General features: G+C 38.0%; 1 protein-coding gene across 18 annotated transcripts in view; it reads right to left on the bottom strand.

Moving 5' to 3' along the window:
* Nucleotides 1-25,801, bottom strand: part of LTBP1 (latent transforming growth factor beta binding protein 1) — a 471,389-nt gene that overhangs the window by 179,155 nt on the left and 266,433 nt on the right. For all 18 annotated transcript variants that reach the window (XM_077135032.1, XM_077135035.1, XM_077135033.1 and 15 more), the window contains 2 exons: nt 15,840-16,058; nt 14,290-14,564 (listed from right to left, as the gene is read on the bottom strand). In XM_077135032.1, the coding sequence (XP_076991147.1) occupies nt 14,290-14,564; nt 15,840-16,058 (494 nt within the window). The remainder of the gene's footprint in view (nt 1-14,289; nt 14,565-15,839; nt 16,059-25,801) is intronic.

Raw genomic sequence — 25,801 nt, 5'->3', positions numbered from 1 at the left:
ACTTCTGCTCCATCATGAAACTGTGATTGAGACCAGGTTCCTGTCATCTTTCCTAGACATTTGGGGCTTTCTTACCAGCTGCCCCTCATCAATAGATGATGTCCCTCACATACATCCTCAGAGCTACCATTAATGTCTCCTGTACAAATCATTTCCATCATATTAGTACACTGATAAAACTTAACAGATACTTTCTATTACATCATATTCATCATATTAATACACTGATAAAGCCTAACTGATACTTTTTATTACTTCCTAACAGACACTTTCTAATCAAACATCACCTGATTAGCCATAAGCATTGCCTTCTCTCCCACAGATATTTTAGAGCAATCTCATTCAAGGTCATTTTCACCTCATGATTTCATCCCTATTTCAAATATTATTCTTTTCCATTATCCAGCAATCTGAAATCTAAATGCCTTTTGAAGAGTCCATTGACAAACATTCAACAGAGGTGCTGAGGTGTTTGTACATTATGGCAAGCCAAAATGTACATTTGGCTACACATTTTAACCAAACAAAATACATTTACTGACTACCATTGTGAGCTCAATTCAAAAGTGGCCCTAACCTTATGAGGAACATGAGCTTGTGGGAAAGGGAAAAGATGAACAAAACAAAACAACTTTGAAATAATTAAATTTGAAATGGTCTTATTTGCTTCTAAATACTGTAAGATTTCAGACAAAAGCGAACATTGTGAGTTGAAGCAGTACTGGAAGGGTTTTTGGAGAAGCCAATCCTTGGAAGGAATTCTCACAAATCAGGCTGGATTTGGGAGATCACTCTAGGTATTCGCTGTATTTACTGTCTGTAGAGCTTGCTCTGTCCATATTTCCTTTGCACATGTCAGTAGTGTCTAAGATTAGGAAGGTAAGAAGGATGCCAAAATCATCAGTGAGAGGGTTGCAGGGCTAAAAGAGGTCTTGGTAGCTCTTTAGACAATCCACTTATTTTTAAAATGAAGAAGCTGAGGACCAGAGATGGTGAGTTTGCTAAAATGGAAAGAGAAATATGAGCTTGAAAAAACTACTTATAAGTGTGTCCCAACTCTCTAAGAACCACCCCCCCACCCCACGCCAAGCTGCACACATGTAAATGAGAGACATAAAATTATAAATGCGAAAATCTGTTAACAATCATTTTTTATTATAAAAATGCACTTACTAAGAGGCCTACCCCAAAGTCACAAAATGTTAAGATCACATATTAATAAGTCTGTTAAAGCCTGCACATTCCAAATCAGAGTGCTCAAGACAGAAAGCTTGGAGGTAGTCTTCAAAATATGAAGCCTCGACTTTTGGAATTTTGGAATTCTCAAGGCTGAAACATTACTTAAAATATCCTCAATGGTAAGATATAATGCCCTTTGAAGGTTGAACTGACCATAAAAAGCTTTTTAGGCTCATTAAGAATATAATAAAGAAAGGTTTAATATCCAGAACATACAAAGAACTCCTACAACTCAACAGTAAATAGACGAACAATTCAATTAAAAACCAGGCAATAGACAGTTCACTAAAGAAAACACCCAAATGGCCAATAAGCCCAAGAAAAGATGCTCAACATCATTAGTCGTTAGGGAAATGCAAATCAAATCCACAATGAGATACTACTTTACACTCACTAAGATGGCTGTTATACTAAAAACAGAAAATAACAACTTGTTGAGGATGCAGAAAAACTGGAACCCTATGACATTCCTGGTAGGAATGTAAAATGGTGTAGCCACTGTGGAAAACAATTTGACCATTTCTCAAAGAATAAACAGAATTACCATATGACCCAGCAATTCCACTCCTAGACACATGGGCCAAAGAACTGAAAACAGGACACAGATAGTTTTACACCAATGTTCACAGAAGCACTATTCACAACAGCCAAAAAGTAGAAATAACTCAAGTATCCATCAATAGATGAAAAGTTAGACAACATGTTATACGTATGTACATACATTTGCACACACAATGGAACATTGTTCAGGCATAATAACATAGTGGCACTGGTTACACTGTATGATTCCACCTACAAGAAATATCTAGAATAAGCAAATTCTTAGAGTCAGAAGGTAGATTAAGAAGTTACTAGAGGGTGGGGGAAGAGGGAAGGGGAAGTTGCTGCTTAATACATACAGAGTTTCTGTTTGGGGTGATGAAAAAGTTTTGGTAATGGATGGTAGTGAGGGTAGCACAACATTGTAAATGTAATTAATGTCACTGAATTGTACAGTTAAAAATGGTTAAAATGGCAAAGTTTAGGTGATGTCTGTTACCACAATAAAATTTAAAAAATAAAAAAGAATATAGTAAATGAGTAAGCTGATGAAGACCAGCAAAAACTGATTGTCTTATGCAGCTCTGGTTCTGAAACAATTCTTTCAAAACAAAGTTTGAAACTATTTACACAATGGAAATATCAGCTGTAGATGCACGGTCTCAAAAAGGAACACTGTTGAAACAGAACATTCCATTTTATGTATTAATTCTTGTAGACAGAAGAGGAGAAATAAAAGAATAGACGGATGAGAAAGAATAATAGTGCTACCATCACCCTGGGGAAGGACGTAGGGGCGTGGGGAGAAATACATCTTTTCTCAACAGAGGGCAATGTTTCTTTCCTCACCCGTAACCTCAGAGGTTAGATTCCAGAGGACAGATTTTCTAGTAAACCAGATGATTCCACTTTGTTTTAGCAAATCTTGGTTGGGGGGTGGGGGGGGGGGGGGGGGCGGGGATCATGAAGACAGAGCCAAACAATAGCATCTGACCTTGCAAATACAGCTGTGAATCTTTGAATGTATAATGCATAAAGCCTAAATCAACCATAAATTCAAGCTGCGGTCTCTTCCAATCACTTCTAACACACTCAGAATTATTATTAGGTACATTCTTTTTGTGAGCCACAGAGATTATCAACTATGGAAGTTTGGTATTTTATGTCAATAAAAAGGCATTTTAATTGCCAAGAAAACAAAATATATCTGAGAGGAAAGGCTTTAGGATGACCAAAGAAACACAAACTTGCTTGTTAATTAAATCACTTGGGGTGAGTGAACTCTCAAAACCAGTGGACTCTGGTTTCCAGAAGACACTAAGCAGTGGGTAGACTGGATATTAGGACTTAGGAAGCATAATATCTGGATCATAACCCATTCTCAGAAGTACTCTACTCAACTTCTGAGAACCTGTATCTTGATTATCCTAATATCTCAGCCCCACATTCTCAAACCAAGTAAAACCAGCAGTTCTCCCCATCCACTGGCAGAAGCCCAATGACAGGCAGACACGCTCTCTTTCACAGGCAGTGCTTTTCCCCTTTGGATCTTATCCCTTTCTTTACTGATCTTCCAACTCCAGCAAAGACGGCCCCTGTACAATGTTACCTGGCAGAGGTTGCTGGAGAAAGACCAGCCAACACTGAAAGCATTATCACTGTCAGAATAAAGCTAATATCCTTTCACAGCTTTAGGCCATACCCCAGAAATACTCTCATAGTCAGAACAGAGGAAATTTGTGGAAGAGAAAGGGAAGATTTCTAAGGAGAACTTAAAGCCCCAGACCTCTTAATCAAGCACCAAACTGAGCCTCAATGAGAAGAGATTTGGGAGGGGAGATACCTACTTCTACAATCAACACCTATCCAGCCATTCAACTTCTATTTCTTCAGCCATGTAGAATGGGCAGGCATGACATCTGCTTCCCCAGTGTCACACTGGCTTCTCTGCAGCGGAAACCAAGGACTATTTTTTTCATTCAAAGTATTTAAGTTTTGAAAATTAAAAAAAAAGTACTCTTAGCCTTATAATTAGGAACTTTCCACTTCAATGAGCTTATAGTTTCCTCTTACTCGCTGCATGAAGTTTCTTCAAAAAAACATTTTTCAAACAAAAGCTAAGTGTATTTCAGTGAGCGTGTGTATGGATGTGCTCCTGGGCTAAGGATCAGAGCCTGAGGATGTTACTGACTAAACCTGCCAAAAGAGGCCTGTCTCCAAATTCATATTTCTTTTACTCCAAATGCCCATTCTGTTTCCATTTTTCATTCCCAAAGAGAACTGCTGGGACAACCTCTGGGACCTCTCAGAGGATCCCAGACACTTCTTGTGTCACTTTAACGCAATTCTGCCCCAGGTCTTATTATTTATATGATAATAAAATGAAGAAAAGAATTTTTTTCCAACGATTTCAGAATTTCACAGTAAGTACTTGTCCTTTCTTTTCTTCTGGAGCCACATGATGTTTATTTACTTCAGTAGAATATCTATTAGCGACCTTAACCTTAGAGTTTCTTTCTTTCCTTTTTTTTACACCTTTATTCAGGTTTTTATGGTTGTAAACTAGATGAATGGGCTTGTGTGTTATTCAATCATCTTTATCTGTGCTGGTGTGCTGTACTGAAAACATCTCTTCTTCCATTTACATCTACATCAAGATTCTCCTCTTTTTAGCTAACTCGGGGTTTAAATGGTAATTTTTTCACTCATTCTGCATTTGCAATTAGAAAGGTCTTGAAGCCCTTGAATTTTCTGTCTGACCTCATGACCCCTGTCTAGTTCAAGGGCAATGTGCTCAAATTCAACGCGCACATGACTACATGATCAAGCAATGGTAGAGCGTGCATGGGAGCTGGGTCCTGAACCCAACATTGTGAGTCCAAACTTCTCATACAAAGATTTTTCACACCATCTGGCATCACTAGGTCACTGTACACGTTTGTTTCCACCAACTGGGCAATAAATTAAACATGTTTGAAACAACCAAAACCTTAGATGCCAAATAAGTTTCAAATTGAGGTCACTGTTAAGAAAACAACTTGAAGCAAAGGACACCCCCGTACAATAAAAGAGTATAGTATTTACTGCCTAGTGATGCAAAAATAGATTTGGGGATATTCTCTAAAAAAGTTGACATCTCCTCAGATATGAAAGCTAGGATAGAAATGTTCAAGTTGTAAGTACAAGAAAACATGAGATTAACCTGAAGAATGACCAGCAACTGCAACCACTGAAGTTGTAATTTTAACTCTATCTATTCAGTGAGAAAACTCTTGCAAATGTTTTCAAGTACATATGGAATATATCACATTTACTCCAGGTAACACAGAAATCTAATTCTGTCAAAATCATGAATTCTCAAACACTACAAACTAGATTTATATTCAAGAAAACCATTCCTCTAAGTCATCACCATATGTTCTATTAGAGTAAGTTCTATACTTTGGTTACTCTATAGAAAATTTACTGAGACCTATATGCAACATGGTACTTAAAACTCAATACTTATTACAATCTTAAGAATAAGAAATTACTTTTAGGACTCTAAGAGATAAACTATCACCTTCTACAAGAGTGAAACAGCAGCAATGATTTTCCTCCTCTATCTTGGCATTCTTTATTGAGTGAAAAACACTGTAGCAGTTTCTACATTGCATTATTCCTCTTCTTTCACTTCTGATAAGAACAACCCAAAGACATGCCCTCTGCTCATGAGTTTAAGTATTTTCACTAGATCTATTCATGGACCACTTAATTTTTCTCCACCAATTCCCTCTTACTCCATCTCTAAGGCAGCATTGGATTCTCTGATTTCCAAGAAAACACCCCTCTTGATGTTTGTCAAGAATGAAGTTGCTTAAAACAAAGACAAAACTACTCATCTGAGCTTCACAATTCCTACCCACAGGCCAGTTAATCAGGAAAAGCATTTATGTGGTTTCTGAAGCCAAAAAAGTCCAGAACAGTCCAACTCATCAGTGACTTTTTCTACACAACAGCCTATAATTAAATCCTGACACTTGATTCTTCACAAATTCCTTGCACTCATCTCTTTATCGTAAACTTTACTTCTTAGATGGGTCCTAGTCACATCACAATTGAACCAACGCAAACTGCTCTTTCTTCACCTCCTTGATAGATCATCCTCACCTCCACTCACCCACCCATTGTCATTCACTCAAAGGTTAAAACACTTCAAATCTTTTTTAAAATTAATTGAATGTAAGGGGGTGAAAGGTAATTCAGTGGTAGAATTCTCTCTTACCATGCAGGAGATCTAAGTTCGATTCTTTGCCCTTAACCGCTCCCCCCCACCGCCAAAAAAATATTTCAACAAACAATGCTGCAATAGCAGGATACTCACATGGAAAAAGAATGAAATGCGACTCCCACCATACATCACACAAAAAAACTTAATTGAATGTATTAAAATTACAATTTTAAGTTCAGCTATTTTATATATGTCTAAGAAGTTTTATTATTTTCTCATAAGAAAATTTCCAATATGCTGAGACACTGAAAGAATAATACAATACCCATCTCTCAGAGCTAGCCTTGTTATAATTTTGCTACATTTGTGTGGGAAACGCATTTGAAAGTAAATTATAGAAATCATGGCGTTTTACCCCTAAAACTTGCAGCAGGCATCTGTGGTGGTTTGGAGCTCTGTGTACCCAGAAAAACACATTCTTAAAGATCAATCCATTTCTGTGGGTATGAACGCATGGTAAGCAGGACCCTTCTGTTGAGGTTACTTCAGTTACGATACAACCTCCTCAACCAGAATGGGTCTTAATTCTATTACTGGGGTCCTTTATAAGAGAATGAAATTCAGACAACAAGAGAGAAAGCCACAGAAAGTAGGAAGCTGAAATCACTGAAACCTGGAAGTGACATGCTTATCACGTGACAGAGGAGTCAAAGATTGCTGGTGCTAGAACACCACTCTTTGGGGAGAAACCAATACCACCTTGATTTAGATTTTCTTTTAGGCTCAAAACTATAGGCTAACAAATTCCCAATGTTTAAGCCAACCCATTTCATGCTTGGGCAGCCTAGGAGACTAAAACAGAATCTCTTAAGCCTACACTAATCTTAATATCATTATCACACCTGAGAAAATTAATAATATCATCTAATACCCAGCCCATATATTCAAATTTCCCCAATTGTTTCCAAAGTATCTTTTAGAGCTGGGTTTGCTTGATTGTGTTTTTTTTAACCTGAAATTTAATTAAGGTTTGTGAATTACATTTGTTTTTGCAGTTCTTTAAACTCTTTATAGAAAGTAATCTCACTTTTTTTCCATAAGGAGCAAGTCAGGCCATCATGTCCTACATTATGTATTTGCTTGATTTTTCTGTGTGTGATGTTTTTACTTTGTTCTTTTACCTTTGGTATGTCCTGTAATCTAGAAGTTATAGGTAAAGAACTGATTAGATTCAGGTTAAATGTTTTTTGGCAAGGACACTTCAAAGGTGATGCTGTAAACTTTATACGACATCACATCAGGAGGCACATAAAATCAGGTTGTTCCACTGCTAGGGATGCTGAGGTTGATCACTTAGTTAAGGGGCCTTCATAACTATACTGTCCCTCCAGCTTAACAGGCTTCATATCTGAGCAGAAGCCTGCCAGGAATCTCTAGCTATTTTGCCTCTCTTAATCTCTTCTGATATAGCACGTCCTCATCCATTTCTCGTAAATGTTCCCTTGCCTCTGTTTAATTACTCTTTCTTTTCTGTGAGCCGATTTGTTCATTCTCGACCACCCAAGCAGTTCTTGAAATTCTATTATTTCTATGAATTCCCTATTAATTTAAATACATTTATCACAGTTCATTTTGGACTTTCTGTTAGATTGTGCCACAGAAACAAAAGGCTGTTTCTGCCAAATTTATGTTAGATATGATCTCTCATGGCAACACATAATCATCAGTACCTATTGATAATGCAACTGCATTAAAAATAAAAAGCACATGAGCTGAGACTCAGCATCAAGGGATTGAGAAAACCTTCTCAACAAGAGTGAAGTGAGACAAAGTGGCAATGGTTGAAAGATTCCAAACAGAGGCAAGAGGTTATCCTGGAGGTTATTCTTAGGCATTAAGTAGATATCATCTTGCTAGTCAAGATGTAATGGAGAGGCTGGAGGGAACTGCCTGAAAATGTAAAGCTGTGTTCCAGTAGCCATGTTTCTTGAAGACGACTGTATAATGATATAGCTTTCACAATGTGACTGTGTGATTGTGAAAACCTTGTGTCTGATGCTCCTTTTATCAACCTTGTCAACAGATGAGTAGAACATATGGAATAAAAATAAATAATAGGGGGAACAAATGTTAAAATAAATTTAGTTTGAATGCTAGTGATGAATGAAAGGGAGGGGTAAGGGGTATGGTAGGTATATATATTTTTTTTCTGTTTTTGTTTTATTTCTTTTTCTGTTGTCTTATTTCTTTTTCTAAATTGATGTAAATGTTCTAAGAAATGACCATGATGATGAATATGCAACTATGTGATGACACTGTGAATTAATGATTATATACATAGAATGGAATGATCATAAAAAATAATAAAATAAAAAACTCAATATAGTTGAAACCTTCAGGCAAATAGGAATCCTCCTGCTGTAGCAAAGCAATAGCTGAGCATTTATGCAGCTGTTACTGCCATTCATTCAAAATCTACCAATACTCCCTAGCTGTAGCGATATTTGCAAGCCAACCATAGCAAGAACACACAAATGTATTCAAACATTTTGTAAAACATATCGTATATGTCATTGGCTATTTGTCAGTAATGTATTTTTTTAATGCCTGGATCACCTGAAATGCACAAATTAATTGTACAATCATGGACATCCAGCAACATTTCTCACCAACAAGAAGGAAAATATACACTGAGAATTTAAAACAAACAGATCTTATTTGAAGCTGTGTGTTAGTGACTATACATGGAAAATTAATTAAGAATTGAGATCCCTATCTGGAGCATTCAGAACAAAAGTAGAGAAGTAACCAGATAAGGTAAAAGTATTCCATTGGGTTGGAAATTTTTTGGTAACTCCATCAATTATCCAATTCATTTTGATTGTATAGTCCAGCTGATGCTTACAAGTCAATAATTTGTTTTTATCTTTTCTGGTTAGCAATCATCTGTTCAATATTATATAAGAATATTAAGTTTCTTCACTCCTCATTTTCTTGCTTTTTTGTCATTTTCTAACTTGGAAACTGACAAATCTAAGCTGTAATGGCTAAATAATGAAAATAGCATGAAATTCATCCTCCTTCCCCAAGGCTAGTGTTCCAGTTTGTAAGCTACTGAATGCAATATACCAGAAACAGAATGGCTTTTTAAAGGGGGAATTTATTAAGGTGCAAGTTCAGTTCTAAAGCCATGAAAATGTCCAAATTAAGGCATCCAGGGAAAGATACCTTGATGCAAGAAAGGCCAATGGGTCCAGAACATCTCTGTCAGCTGGAAAGGTGCATGGAGAAGTCTGCTAGCTTTCTCTCCAGGCTTCTTGTTTCATAAGGATCCCCAGGAGGTGTTCTCCTTTCTGCATCTCCAAAGATCTTGGCTGCATGGGCTCTTTTGGCTCTGTTGGTTCTAAAGTTTTTACCAAAACAGTTCCCTCTTAAAGGGATCCAGTAAGCAGCCCCACCTTGAATGGGTAGGTCACATCTCCATGGGAACAATCAGAAAGATCCCACCCAACAATATTGAATGAGGGTTAGAGGACATGGCTTTTCTGGGGTATACAACAAGATTCAAGCTGGCACAGCTAGCTGAGGCAAAATTGTACAGAGTGCCTTAGCAGTCCTGCCTCTATCACAACTCACTCTCAGCACAAGAATCCAGCTTTAACTTCTAAGCTAAATTGAAATGAAAGATGCCCCTTCTCTGAAAAGCATTTACTTAAACCTGGTCTTCAACTGAAGAATGAAAAGCTATGTCTGTTTTCCTTTAATAGGCATTTTAGACATCCATAGGCAGATAAAGGTTGTGTTCAGGCTTTCCTGCCTTACTGAAATTGCATGACATAAGCAACCCCATACTTGGACTCTTTTCAAGTTTGACCAGCTCTATCAGTATCTTCTAAACTAAAGTTTGCGTAGCTCCATAACATTTACAGAGCAGCACTCACATCAAATACCTTTCATCTTGACAATACCCTGCTAGGCAGATGTTCTTATCTCCATTTTACAAAAAGGGAAACTGGCTCCTTGCCCCCCCATGTGCTGGGCCCATGGCTCTAACCAAGGTCTTATACTTTTACATGCTTCTTTCCATTCACGTCTACAAACCAATGTCCCCTTATACCCCTGGAAGAAAAATGATAACCCTACCACTGACTGCCAGTCACTAAAAGTGTGTTCCAGCCTTCTAAAGTCATGACAATCAGTTCTATTATCCCCAAATATTTTACACATTCACAACAATTTTTTAACTATTCAGGAAATAATGGAGGAATAATAATAAATATACTTCATCGACTTTTCTTATGTAGTGCTCAAAGAATAACTAAAGGAGGAGAACAACAGGACGAGACCTACATCATTATCTCATAGTCTCAAAAGCAGGTAGCACACCAAGTGGTTGGAGTAGAGGGACCAATATCTTTATGTTGCATTCACTATGCACACTCAATGATGAGTCTTAAGGAAAACTTAGCCTTCCTCCCATTTTATGATAAAAATATAGGCCAGGCCTAAAGTTACATGTAAACAAAATGATATTTAAATGTACTTTAAACAACTCATGCATGACCATTCTAGTCATGGATTTTTATCAGAAGAAAAGAAAATATAATTATTAGTGCATGATGCATTCAAAGCTTAACTGTACCAAACCCAGCAAACTACTGAAAAAGTCAGAAATATTTCCAAACACTTTTGCAGACTATATTTTACAAACTCAATGTCAGGTCTGACATAAATGTTTTATATACAAATCACCCTAACTGAAGAAGCCTAATTGGGAAATAATGGACTTTCAGCAATATTTCTGGGAGCTTACTACTTAAAATTATCTTCTAGATCATGGATCTACCTGATCTTTTGTGTAAAGGGCCACACAGTAAATATCTTAGGCCTTATGGGCCACGTGATACCTGTTAAAACTATTCCACTCTGCTGTTGTAGCACGAAAACAGCCGCAGACAGCGTGTCAATGACATAGTATAAAATTTCATTTACAAAAACAGGCCCATGGCAGACACAAAAGGATAGATACTGGGCGGGCCACGGTGGCTCAGCAGGGCAGAGTTTTTTCCTGCCATGCCAGAGACCCGGGTTCCATTCCCAGTGCCTGCCCATGCAAAAAAAAAAAAAAGGATAGATGCTGTATGATTTTTGCTATCATAACCTAGTTAAAGGCAAACTCAGAAGCTTAAGATGTAGAACATAGGGGACCCAGACATCCACGGAAGCTAGACAGGTGAGTGGTTAGCGAATGAGGCCGAACTTTGATGTAAGGGAATGGACAGATGTGAAGGTAGTTCATTAGTGGGTTTATAATATTACTACGTTGAAGGTTGTGCTAGGTTGAAAGGAAGTATGCCCCCTAGAAAAGTCATGTTTTGGTCAAAATCCCATTTCATAAGGGTAGAATGGTCTCTGTTCAATATGTATGTTCGCAACTGTGATTGGATCATGTCCCTGGATGATGTGATTTAGTCAAGAGTGGTTGTTAAACGGGAATAGGTGATGACACGTCTCCACCCATTTGGGTGGGTCTTGACTGGTTTATTGGAGTCCTATAAAAAAGGAAACAAATTGGAGAATGAGAAATTCAGAGACAGCAGAAAATGCTGCAGCACCACAAAGCAGAGAGTCCATGAGCCAGCGACCCTTGGAGATGAAAAAGGAAAACGCCTCCCAGGGAGCTTCATGAAACTGGAAGCCAGGAGAGAAAGCTAGCAGATGACGCCGTATTCGCCATGTGCCCTTCCAGCTGAGAGAGAAGCCCTGACTGTGTTCGCCATGTGCCGTCTCACTTGAGAGAGAAACCCTGAACTTCATCGGCCTTCCTGAACCAAGGTATCTTTTCCTGGATGCCCTTGATTGGATATTTCTATAGACTTGTTTTAATTGGGACATTTTCTTGGCCTTAGAACTGTAAACTAGCAACTTATTAAATTCCCCTTTTAAAAAGTCATTCCGTTTCTGGTATATTGCATTCCGGCAGCTAGCAAACTAGAACAAAGGTAAACATGATTAAAAGGGGTTGTAAGGAGCCATGTATCCCACCAATTAACATTACAAAGATAAATAAGTTCTTGCATGAACTACTTTAAAGGTATGAATCTTGTACAAAGAGTAAATAATATCAGGGTATAGGGTAAAAACTACTATTGCATGCTATGGCCTATATTTAACAGAAGATATCAACAGTACCACAGCAATACCAGGGGTAAATAATTAAGGGGGAAAGACAACAGATAAGGGGAGGTTTGGATTTTTTATTCGGTGAGAGTGTGTTTATCTGTTATTTTTCTCTTTGGAGCAAGGAAAATTGTCTAAAATTGAGAGTGCTGATGATTGCACAACTAAGTGAGGATAACATGAGACATGGATTGTTGACTTTGGACATTATTCATGATGCCCAATAGCTGGAGGTGGCTGAAGGATACACTGACTGCGAAGTAGAATGTTGAACTGTGGTGTATATACATGATGGAATACTGTGCAGCTACAGAAAAGAACAAAGTCATGGGGCATGCAATGAGGTAAATGAACCTTCGGGACATTATATAGTACAAAATAAGCCAGAAAGAAAAGAACAAATATTGTACGGTCCCTTTTATAAAATACTTGCAAGAAAATTGGGGCCTAGATTGTAAGCTCTTATAACAGTCACATTTACTCTGGAGCTGTAAAAGTTATCTCTAGATTTTGACATGTTGTGCCCTGGTATTTCTGTGGAACTTTGGGTACTTATGTGACACCTAGGACCCAGAGTTGGAGTTCTACAGGTCTGAAAGCCAGCATTGTTACATACAACTGCTAAAGAAACTGAAAAAGAGGTCAGGCTTCAATTAGAGATAAGAATGAAGCCAATCTGGTGGAACTAAGGTAAATCAGAATACAGGTAAAGGATGATATTGTCTGTATTTTAGAACTTCACTGGCTGTCTGAGACCAAAGGAAGAGAGATTTATTTTGTCCCAAACCTAAATTTTCTGTAGCACATAATCTAACTCAACCTGTCTGGTTAGCTCATTTAAACAACCCAAACAACCAGAGGCCAGAACAGGAACAAGACCTTGTAATTCTGTACAGCTTAATAAAATACCCAGACACATCCCAGAATATGTTGAGCAGATAATTTAAAAATATTAACAAAGTCCCTTGAGTGACTAGAGAAAAAATACGAAACTATTTAACTATCTCACCGGGGAAACCCCTGATACTGTCTCAAACATCAGGGACTCCCAAGTCAATAGGCCAAGCCCTTGATCTTGAGGCTTGCTCTTCTAAAACTTATTTATGCAGCGGAAAAGCTTAGGCTACTTATAATTATGACTAAGAGTTACTTCCAGAGCACCTCTTTTGTTGCTCAAATATGGTATCTCTCTTTCTATGCCTAATTCTGCAAGTAAAACCATTACCCTCCCTACTGTGTGGGACATGACATCCAGGGGTAAAAAGTCTTCCTGGCAGTGTGGAACATGACTCCCAGGGTTGAGCCTAGCCCTAGCATTGTGGGATTGACAACATCATCCTAACCAAAAGGGGGAAAAGAAATGTAACAAAACAAGGTAACACTGGCTAAGAGAATTCACAATTGAGAGGTTATTCTGGAGGCTACTCTTATGCAGGCTTAAGCTAGATATTGCTAATTGCCATGGTATGCCAAACCCCAACCAACACCATTTCTATTAACCCTAAAGAACACCTAGGGCTCTATCTGAGATTCTACAAAAGTTTCATGCACTAAGATTACTTTCTAGAAATTTACAACCTCCAGATGGGTTCGTAAGCCAGATAAATTCTGAAACCCAGACAGTCCAGTCTCTCCAAGAACATCAACTAGTTCCATCCCCCTATCCCATATTGTCAAAACCCCTTTCCAACATGAAAAAGTTAGAATAGGCATAGCCCAAATATCGCTATAGAATGAGAGAAGGATCAAAGACAGTAGGAAGAGTTGTAACAGAGAAGACAGGGTTTAACAAATGAGTATGACTGCTGAATCATTATACTGATATTTCTTTTAATCTTCAGTGTCTTGGAGCAGCTTAAAGGAAAAATCTGAAACTGTGGAACTGTAATCCATACCAAACTTTGAAATCTCTTCTATAATGACTTGTTACAATGTATTTTGAAATTTATTGCCTTTTTGTCAATATATTTTACAATAAAAAATGTTTAAAAATACAGGCTCATGGGCCTAGTTTTGCATACACCTTCTACAGAAAATCCTTTTACCAAGTCTGGTTTTCTTATTAAAATGAGACCACATCTAGAATGTATTACTGAAGTGGGTGGGACAGGATTGCTTACCTGTGACCCAATGGTTTCCTGGAAGCACCGACCAAGCTGTGTCTTAGCAGCCACAGGATACACGTGAGGAACGACCTGCTGGTGCGAGTAGGTGGAATGTGCAGTCTGGGTCTTCTGGATGGGAAGCCCTTGGTAAGAGACCTGGGATTGGCCTGGTTGAGCGTCTTTTATCTTCTGGCCTGTTGGACCATCAATTCTTGAAACCTGGTGTATCTGGACTGAAGCCTCAGGAGGATGCTTCACATGGATATTTACTATGTTTGGAGGAAACTTCACTAAAACAGATGGGAGAAAGCTTATTAGTAATAAATAAGCATTCAAGTTAGAATTTTTGAAACAGGAAGATATGTACACATGCATACCTGAACACACGCATGCATGCACACACACACATAGAAATATACACATATATAAATATTTTTATAGAGAGCATAAACTATACATATATAATGTGTAATCCGATGGCTGCACAGTCATCAAAATTCCTCAGGGAAAAAAAAAGGGTACACTCAACATAAAAATTAAACCTCAATTTATATATTCAAAGAAATAAAATTGCAATTATGAACAGAAATTAAAACTTCTCACAGTAATACCTTTATGAGACAAAATATGTTTTCAGGAGAGTCACCTAAAACTATGAAATTCAGCCTGCTTTAGTTGTTATGGGTAGGCATGTTGTATAAAGAAAAAAATAATAGATTACTTTTCAATTTCTCACGTTTCCATCATAAAAATTTTAGGTTTTACCTTACTATATCAAAAGAAGAAACTGAATCTCACAAAGCATAATTCTCTTACCCTAAAGAGCATGGTCTCAATACATTTTGGTGCTTCTCCTGACACACAAGAAGAACCAACACGTTATTTTATATCTGTAACAAGGTTTACTTTCTACAGCTTTCAAACAAAATCTCATCTTTTGATACAGAGATTCAGATTTTAAAAAAATCAAAGCCAAAAACATTTCTCTGACCCTCTTTTAAAAACTGTGTATTCAAAAGAGATGCCAGGTTTAAAAGAAGGAATTAATCATAGAATTTGTGAGCTCCAAGTGACCTCCTTTCCCCTCCTCTATGGATGAATAAATGGAAGCCCAGCGAGGTTTACCGTTCACTTAGAACTGAAACCAAGCCCTCTTCAACCACAACAAAGACTTATTATTCTTCAGGAGGTACTCTGTGATCCTCTATTATATTAACGCTTTAAGGGCCAGAACATAATCTTGTCCATTCTTCCATTTTCCTGGCCCTACCAGAACACTCCCAGGCATGTTTATCAACTATCAGCGAAAAGACCCATCAGAAAAGGGCAAAGCTCCATTTCTCTTTTGTTTCCTAGACAGCAATTCTCTGCGATCTCACATATAGAGCAGTCACCTACCAGGGCTCACGTGTGGGGACATTCCTACTGCCATTTCTCAGGCCACAGGTTATGCACTCCTTTCTCTGCCAATATCAGCCCTGGCCATCTGCAAATACTTGACTTCTACATGGGTTTGGCAGGTTAACAGAGGAAGGACAAGTGGGAAAACAGAATAAAAAGCTTACCTTTGACTCCTTGCTGGCTAGTCATGGTCAGAGGCAAAGTATGTGTAGAATGAACAGTTCCTAGTGTCTTGCCTGACTGCTGGGAATGCTGATAAAGTTTAGGCCCACTGGCACCTTGGACAGGAATTTGACAAAGCTTCCCTGTGAAATTTGGAGGACACTGGCATTTGTCCCTTGAACTGCACTGGCCGCCATTCATACATGGAAGATGACAAATGACTGAGAGAGAAAAAAGGGAAAATGAAGCGTTGGTTTGTTTCTCAACTGAAAAATAATTAATCACGAGTGGGGAAAAAAACAGTTCCTTACAGCCATCATATTCCACTGACCTGAGAAACAATAAACAAAGGGATAACCTCATTATGCCAAAACAGTCTCTATTATTCACTAGCTTTTTCTTTTCGTCTTAAGACTACTTGAAATTGCTCTCTCCCAGCAATGAAAAGAGTTCATGGAAAAAGTATGTAAAGGAGTCACTCAGGGTTTATGTCTATCACAGTGCCTTTCTAAGTTCTTTTTGAAATATGTAATTACTTTAATTGTTTTTCTATCAAATCATTATTTTATTAAGCTAGACTACTCTCTGGATTGTAAACTCATTGGGAGTAAGGGATATGTCTACCATAGTGGTCTTTATATCCTTGGCACCTAGATGTATACACAGAGTGCACATTTAATAAATATTTGCTCAAAGAATAAACAAAGAAACAAATGGAGAAACAAATACAAAGTAATATCTGTTGAGAGTTTTTCCATAAGACATTTTTTCCATATAAGATATTAATATCTGGTGAGAGTTTTTTCCATGTAAGACATCTATCCAGAACGAGAGAGTAAAATAAGTTGAAAACACACTTAGTGGAATTTGCTCTCTAGTTCAGTGACAAGACTCAGGGAAACCTAGAAGAATCAACATGATTATTAGTCTGGAATTTCATTTATTTAGAATACCAAATGATAAAAGGACATGTTGGGTGAAGACTCCTAAGAGGAGTTTTCAGCTCAGGGTACAACCTCTCCATCACTAATGCATTCTTCCTGTCAGCCTTTAAACATAATCGAGAGGCTTTATAAAAAAAAAGCCCCTCAACTTAATTTCTTCTCAGCTTCTAACCTCTTTAAATCCTTTCCTCTGTGACAAAACTTTCCAAAAGAACTGTCTGTCCACTTTTCAGTGTACTAAAATCTAGCTTGAGCAACAGTGTTTTCCTTTCCCCACCCACCTTCACCACAGAAACTGCCTAACCACACCACTAACGGCCTAAGTATTGCTAATATGACAGACAGATTTCAGAATTTCCTTGCTTTCCATGACATCTCACTCACCTATTTTGCTCCTTTCTCTTTCCCTGTTCAATCCTAATATTCTTCGCAGGTTCCATTTTTTTTTTTTACTTGTCCTTAAAAACCGATGTTCCTTAAGGTTTGGTCTTTAAATCCTCTTCTTTACTAATTGTACCCATTCTTTCTCTATGATTTCATCTTGCTATATGTTGGTGTCACTCAAATTTGTTTCCAAGCCCAAGTTTTCTCCTGATTTCAAACATGCCCACCCATTTATCTACTATTGTATCTCTCCAAGTAGATAGTTCAGAGGTATCTCAAACTCAAAAAGTTAAAACTGAACTCATCATTCCCTAACAGCTCTAACCACCAAATGGTCCTTATAAGAAACCTGTTCTCTAACTTCACCCACCCAAACATCTGGTTCTGGCACACGTCCCTTCTAAACACTTTAACAAATATGCCCACTTTCCCATCATAGGGCTCTTGCTCCCTCTGCGACCTCTTTACTTATGAATCTCACTTCATTCTCTACAATCTTACCACACTAAACTCTATTCTGTCCTTACATGTTCTGTGCCCACCTGCCCCTTTAGAGCTTTATCTGTGCTGTTTCCTCTGCTTGGAACTCTCTTTCCATCTAAATCTCACCTGACCTTGTCTTTTAGTCTCAACTTAGACCTCGCTTCCTCTAGAAAGCATTTCAAAGTTGCCTCTCCTTTAGTTGGTGCCTCTCCTCTGAGCTTCCTCAAACTCATACAATAATACCCAGATCTTGCCACTTAGCACACAGCATTTACAGTGTCCTACTACTTCTCTCTGCATCTCACCTGACTACAACACTGTAAAGGCAGAGACTTTATCTTGTAAGGTTTTCCCCCTAGTACCTAGTTTAGTATCCAGAAGAAATGCCTGAAGTTAAGAAAATAGCAAATGAAGGAATGAACAGATATATGCCTACCACTCTGCCAAATATCTGTCCTTCAGGAATTTAAAAGCTAATGGGGGGGGGGGGGTGCAAGGATAGTTCAGTGGTAGAATTCTTGCCTGCCATGTAGGAGACCCAGGTTTGATTCCTGGCCTATGCACTTCCCAACAAACAAACAAACATTCAACAAATGTGCTGCAATAACGGGATACTCACATGGAAAAATAATGAAACGTGACCCTATCATAGAGCACACAATAAAAAAAAAAAGCTAATGAAGGATATTAGATAATAAATGTTAATAACACAAATCAACAAATAAGTGAAACTAGACAATATAAAGTACAAATACAGAAATTCAGAGAGGAGGGAAGTCATTTCTGGGAAGTCTAAACAACACTTCACAGGAGACATCATTTGGGAAAAGTCTTTGAAACTGGGTAAGATTCAGACAACACAGAGGATTGCATTCTAGGAAAGGGGGACAGCATGTATATAGGAAGAGAAGCAGGAATATTTGGGAGATGATGAGTAAGTCTGCCTGAGTTAGTCTGTTTCACTGAAACTCAGGGCTCTTGAAAAGAATCAGGTGATATACTAGAAGGGGGTTTGAGTCTGACAATGGAAGTTCTTAAATGCCATATTAAAGGGTTTGGATTTTATTCTGTAGGTAGCAGATTATTGTGGAGGCTTCAAGCAGAAGACTAAGCAAGGTTAAAAGAGGGTTCCAGGAAGGTCACTCCAGTGGTAGCACACAGGATTAGATGGAATGGAGACTCAATAAGGCGGGTAAGTCAATGCAGTCGTGGTGATATACAAGATGGGATACAGTAGGTAAGAGAACCAAAAGGCAAGGGTAGGAGGAAGGGGAGAACCAGAAAGAAGTAACCAAGGTGATAACCCAAATTGGCACTCAGGGCCTACTATGCTGATGATCAACTCAAAACTGCCCTTGCTGAAGGGGGCCTGAAAAATGCTTTCATCAGCTCCTAATCTACTCCCTAAGGCCCTGAGCAAAAAAAGCAATGAGTCACATATGATTCAGAGGTTGAGTCAGAGACTTCATAACTCCCAGTTCAATTCTGAATTGAATTTTGAAGTCACAATTTGGCTACACTGAATGGCCTCGATGTATAATGAACAAGGACAGGAAAAAAAGAAACCAAGATAAGATTAAAATGTCCTACTAATAATTTATAACCAGAATATAGACACTCCTCACCATTCGTGGTTCCGATATGCATGGATTTCAGGTACTACTGTACAGCTAAAGAACACTAGCCCCCCAACAACAGGTTTTCAAACTTCAGTTACCACAGTGTATTAACTGAGAGAAACTTCATCAGGGCCAAACCTCACTGCTGGCTCCATGGCCCACAAAACACTACATGGATAACAGATGTGCATCGTGATCAGTGACCAGTTCCATCACTTCTTTCAAAGTCTGTCTGTGACTCATCACTGCAAACCTGTGAGCTCATGCACAAACAGCAAGCAGGTAGTTGTGCTACGTCCTGGTCTCTCACAATAAGCCCATATGATTGATGTTTGATAAAAATGGATAATTGAGGTACGTGGGCAGTTCAGTGGCAGAATGGCCACCTTCCATGTGGAGACCTGGGTTCAATTCCCTGATCATGCACCAAAAAAAAGGATAATTGAAAGAGCTACTGGCCAACAAAAACGCAGCCAAACCATGAAAAGTGATAAGTGCAAGTGAAATTGGAAGTGATTATGATGAAAAGGATGACACTTCCACAGGAAGTGACCCTAAAGGACCTCTTGGGTATATTCTATGACACTGAAAGCACAAAGGATAAGATGTCAAAAGCTCATTCAAACTTAGAAAGGAGTATGACAACACACCAAGGCATAGAAAAGATGTCGCACCATACTGCAAGTTATGTAATGACAAGGCAAGCACTGTTCAAACTTTAAGATAAGTTTCTTACGTTTTTCAATGTTTCTAATATGTTTTAAGTTAAGGGTACTAACTAAATATTAGTTTTACTTTTTTCATTCCCTTGTATATTTTTAACCTATAGTAAGAGAGTTTTTAATGTTTCGAAAAAAATTTGTAAAGGTCACAGAATTAATGATTTTTGTATTTATTATTAAGATCACTTTGCATGGTTTCAGCTTACATGGTAATTTTTATGGTCCCAGACTACCATACAAAGTGAAGACAACCTATAATCTATACCAAAACAAAGCTAAGTTTACGACAGCCCAGGGATCTTTCAAAAATTTCATATATACATCTTTTTTTTTTTTAACAAAGAAACATTAACTGACTCTTACTAGCTATTTCCAGTATCAAGAGCAGACTTGGAAATCTAACACAAACTTAATTGTGTTTAAATCTACCATGAAACCCCCTGAGACAGTTTCAAATACAATTGTTTCAAGGGCTGCACTGTTATGAGTGGATTCAGCAATAATCCCTGAATGGAACTCCAAAACTCTATGCCTCTCTGGACATAAAGCAAATAATTTCATCCAATAAAAGGCCACATAAATGAGAAATAAAATATCTACTCTCCTGTCCCAGCACTTTCCAAAATCTTAACTAAAATATAAAGTCCTTTGCTTTATCTGAAAAAGTACACATTGTACCTTTGTAGCAGATGATCTTTATAACAGCTAAATAGTCTTATATCAAAGAAAACAAATTTAAAATTAATCTACAAACTTATGCATTTAACTACACATAGCTTCTTTCTATTTTCTGTGCTGCAAGTGTTCTATAAAACCTTATCAGAAAAATAAAAAAAAAATAAATAAATAAAAAAAACCTTATCAGAACATAAAGTAAAAGAATAACTTAGCTTTCAGCCTGACTTGAAAAGCTTGTGGTATATTAGTTATAAGTTTGGCTACGGCACATTTATTTTAGAACATATAACTGGAAGTATGTAACACAGAGGGCTGGCTGGGAAATTCTAAATAACCTTGTCAGCTTGACATTTTGCTGGCCATCACCATATTTCACTATATTGCATCATATGGTCACCTGGGAGCTACTGAAAATAACAAGAGGTATGGGGACTATCAGTCTGTTATTCCAAAAAAAGTGTAATTTCATGACAACCACTCAAAGTATCTCACGGCGCTACTATAAAAGGTCTAAATAAGCACAAGGATCCATGCTAGAAGAACAAGTTGGAGGTTTTAAATATATCAAACATTTCCATTGCATTTCACCCCTATTCACTTTGGATTGTAAAATAGTGTGCAGTACTCAAGAAATTTGACTGAGAATAATATTCACATTCTATGCCTCAAGCCGGAACTTAGTTTAAAGGAATAGATATTAATGATCTGCATACAAATATGAGCAAAGAGAATTTTCCAAAAATTTATACCTTAAAAAGGCATACATGTTATTATATCGTTCTTTCCTGTTAGCTTAGCAGACTATAAAAATAGTTCAGCTGCTTGTCCTCAGAAGGAGCTCTAAGAATGTATTGACTCTCCTACAACATCCTAGACACTCCACCCACCTCCTCACTCTCTGTGCCAGCAGACTGTTCAAGCTATCATGACTAAAGCAGAAGAAAAAAAACAAACCTCCATGTGAAGGAAAACCTGTATCTGTCATTTCACAGAAGAGACACACACATGACTTTGATTTGAATCGTTACTTAAAGTTTCAGACTTGTCCCTAATTAAAAGACATTTAGGATTTTTGCTGATATCCCTCAGACTGTGGGGGGGGGGGGCAGTAATATTGTTAGAGAATGAAACTAATCTCTTTATTTTCCCCCTAAGCATACCAAAATTGCCCTCTTTTTAAGGGTGCCCTTAAAGTTCCATTCAGCCAGAAAGTAGGTTAGCATTGTAGTAGTTTAAATTTCTTTTTATTATAATAAATAAATGCTACAGCAGCAAATCATTGCTCACTTATGCCACTCTAAAAATCTGTATGCTTGCCGTTTACTGGAGTATGCAATGACCAAAAACTGGGGCTGCGAGCCAAAATGGAAATTATCCTCTTCTAAAGCCAGCACAGAGATACTGAGAAAGCCCAAACTTACATACACACAAACACACGAGCAAAGACCTATGAAGCCTGGTAGATATTTGACTAAAATTTAGGGTTTTTTAATGGAATGCAGAGATTTATAACTGTTGTGCTCTAAAATTGCCTACAGTCAGCTCTTGATTATCTGACTAACTTAACTTATACTGACTTCCAGACTCAAATAAGAAAGTATCTGAGATAGGGCAGTCTGGAACAACCTGTTCAGGGCAGTAAAAGTCAAGCTAACTCTAAACGGAGAAGGATCCAGTGGTGTGAAAAAGAGGTTGAAGAGTGCTGTCAGAAGAAATAAGGTAAGCTAAGATCTTAAAGTGAGACAAAGCCTGGAAAGGTCAGAAACTAAAGAGGCTGATACGGATAGAGTGTAGATGGCATGGAGAAGGGAAGAAAAGCTTGATTTGAGAAGAAGAAGGGCCAGACAAGGACCAGATATATGTCTCTTTCCACAAGGGATGTAAGGCAGGTTACAAAAATAGATTTAGTAAAGCAGAAAAAAAGATAAATAACAAGCTAAGAATTAGGACCAGAGCAGATATAAATCATGGAAGACAGTACCAGGCGAAAAGAAATAACAAGGATAAGTAAGGCTGCAGTATCCTCTATGGTAAAAACATTAAATGTGCACTGTCAATTTGCCTTTGAATTCCTGGACATCATTTTCCATTTCTGAATGAATGATCAACCCAAATGATCATTCTGAAGGGGAAAGAATCATTTTTGACATGTAAAAGAAGAGACTAGTAAGTTTCAAAGGAAATCTCCAGGGCAGAGGGGAAAACTTAAATAAGAGAGTTAAAAAAGCACCTACCACATTTTCCCTGCCAGAGGCCATCTAATTGTTACATCTGCTTTGAAAATTAATAAAACCACTTTCATGCCATCTTTACCCTACCAAACAGGTGAAAGTGACCTAAAGTGAAAGAACTGCCAATTTCAACATTTGCAAAATATTGCAACCTTAATACAAAGAAAAATTCCACAAGTACCACTGATTCTTTAATGCTCGGGGCATTCAATACTGTGCCCTGCTTCTAATCCAGGAGAGATGAGACCTCCCCCATACACGCACACACACCTTCCCCCGCCGCCAGAGCTCCCAGTTTGGGAGTGGCCCATTCATCACCTCAACTTTGCTTATGGCCTTCTGTCCATTTAGCAACAACCTCGCCACAGCTGTGGCCTATGCAATTTGATCTAGTTTTACACTTTACGTAACCATAGGAGCTCTATATCTAGCAGATCACAAAATTCCACTGCACACCCTTCATCCATACAGGCTGTCGCTGTATCTCTCAGTAATCCCTAAAACTCAGGCTCTTTCACCCTTAAGGAAAAACAAAGCAGCATTTGCAGGCTACCGAATACAGTAAAATCAAGAATTCCAGACACCCTGCAACTGGGGCCTCCTTTGCTGACCTCCTTTGAGAACTGGGACAAATCATTTCACTTTGTGGATCACAGTAGCCCCATCTACAAAACAAGGTGCAGAGAGAATGCAGGTTCAGTGCAAGTAGGCAACAGATTTGGGCCAGCATAATTTGGGTTTATTGTATTTTCTGTATACAGAAAAATAGGTAGAGAATAAAGCATGGACAGACATTCAGGCTACAGCTATAATCACTGCAGTGCACCTTGGGGTTCATTTTGCTGATACATAGCCTTCCTGCTGTTGTGTTATGTACTGATACAGAGCCCAAAGTTAAATGTTTACTAGCTAATAATATTTCATTGATATAATAATTGGCATATAATTTGCAAATTATATGCTGATTCCGGGTGTTGATTTGGAGCTGTGTACCCCAGAAAAGCATGTTATCCAACTTAATCCATTTTTCTGGGTGTGAACTTTTGTAAAAAAGACCTTTTGGTGGAGTCTTCTTTGGGGCAGTTAATGGGTGGTCAGACTGATTCAGGATGGGTCTTAGTCCCCTCAACACCAACTTCAATGAGTGCTGCGGGAGGGTTCAGTGGGGATATATAAAAGGGAAGCTGCGCCCGTGTATTAGCGAGAAGGCCAACCCAAGGAAGGGCACAGACATAGCGTCACTGCTGGTCGGCAGTCTGCTCCCTTCACCACCAGGTGCCCACAATCGTGTGGGCTGCTGTCTTGCCGAGTGTCATGATGGACGGACCTTCCAAAGAAGAGTTCACGGATCAATCGTGCCAACAGCAGTATACTAAAACATCAAATTGGTTTCACCTGTAACTTGACAAAATTGATTTTTCTATCTCAAAATATGTCTATTAATTTAAAAGTTTCCAAATAAATTAGCTAGAACATTTTAATAGCAATCTGATTATATTGCCAGAATGCTTATTTTGCAAGTCTTTATTTATCAAAGGTTTTGAACGTTTCTCCACATATTCGTCTACTGCTTTTATTTCCTCTTCTTTAAAATATCTTTTTTATTCATATCTTTTTATTTATTATTTATTTACATGTAATTTTACCTATCTCAGAGTTTTAATTTTTTTAATTACACGCATGGTGGTTTTTATGATAACAGATTTTGATGTGAACAGCTTTGTTATATATTTCCTGCTTAAGTTTAGATATGCAAATTTATTTTCTTTGTTGTTTTTATATAATTAAGTTTTAAGTTGTCTTCTCTATAATCATCTCAATCTTCCACAAGCTATTTCATCTCCAAATATCTGATACATACCCTAGGTTTTACTAATTGTTTACATTATCTTCTTCTTCCTCATATATTTAACCCAATCCATCTGGGTTTTTCCCAATACATATTAATGGATTATAATGAATTTTGCTTAAAATTACTATCTAAATATTTTAATAATAGTTCTTTGTTGTTTTTCTTTTCTCTATAAACAGCTACTTTAAATGTAAATCGTCAATGAAGGGGGGCATAATGTGGTGGAAAAGAGACATAAACTATAGGGTAGAATTAGGAATGGGAGAATAGGGAAAGAATGTAAAATAAAAAAGAAAATAGAGGCCTAGGACTAATACAACAGTAGAGAAACATTCCCTGTGGGCATGAAAGAAGAACCGTGGGGTAATAAAATGAAATGGGGTCTATAAAATTCAGTCAGATGCCAAAAGGCATAAATTCCAGGTAGACAATGTTTGTGAATACCTACAATAAACAAACATCCACAGAGCCCTTCTTTCGTCCCTTTATATTCCCACCCTCTATGGATCATTACTTTCCCACGGCTCCACAAACTGTGCGGCCACAGCCTAGGCATCGTCCTTTATCCTGATCTTTTATTTCTTTGAGAGGGTAGGGATCCCTTCTGGTCCTCTTTTCCTGAGCAGTAAGCCGTCACTGATATCAGCTGCCACTGATATTGCTGGGATGCTGTGGAAACTGTCAAAATCACTTCTAACTGAGAAGGAAAGTATCCATTCCAAAGGATGTGGAATACTCCGCGCAGCTGCTGGAAGGACAGATGCTGAGAAAGAAGCCTTAACCTCAGGTCTTTCTTCCTCCCTGACCTGGAAAAATTGGAGGCATGGAAACAAGCTCCCAATGCCTTCCCAACATGCTAAAGAGCCCTGGTTGATTCTGGACTTAAAATCTTCATGTAACAAACAAACAAAAAATACCCATGGAAAAGAAGGTTTAGAGGTTCTCTAGATGGGCGGGTAAATGATTCCCAAAACTCCTGGGCTTCAAAGCTTTACATGTAGGTGGTAAAATAGAAACATAGATAGAGGTTGATTCTCTGAGAATCAAAAGA

Source organism: Tamandua tetradactyla, chromosome 17 (genome assembly GCF_023851605.1).
Source record: "Tamandua tetradactyla isolate mTamTet1 chromosome 17, mTamTet1.pri, whole genome shotgun sequence".
Lineage (NCBI taxonomy): Eukaryota > Metazoa > Chordata > Mammalia > Pilosa > Myrmecophagidae > Tamandua > Tamandua tetradactyla.
Note: the sequence above shows the minus strand (reverse complement) of the source record. Positions and strands in the feature narration are given on the sequence as shown.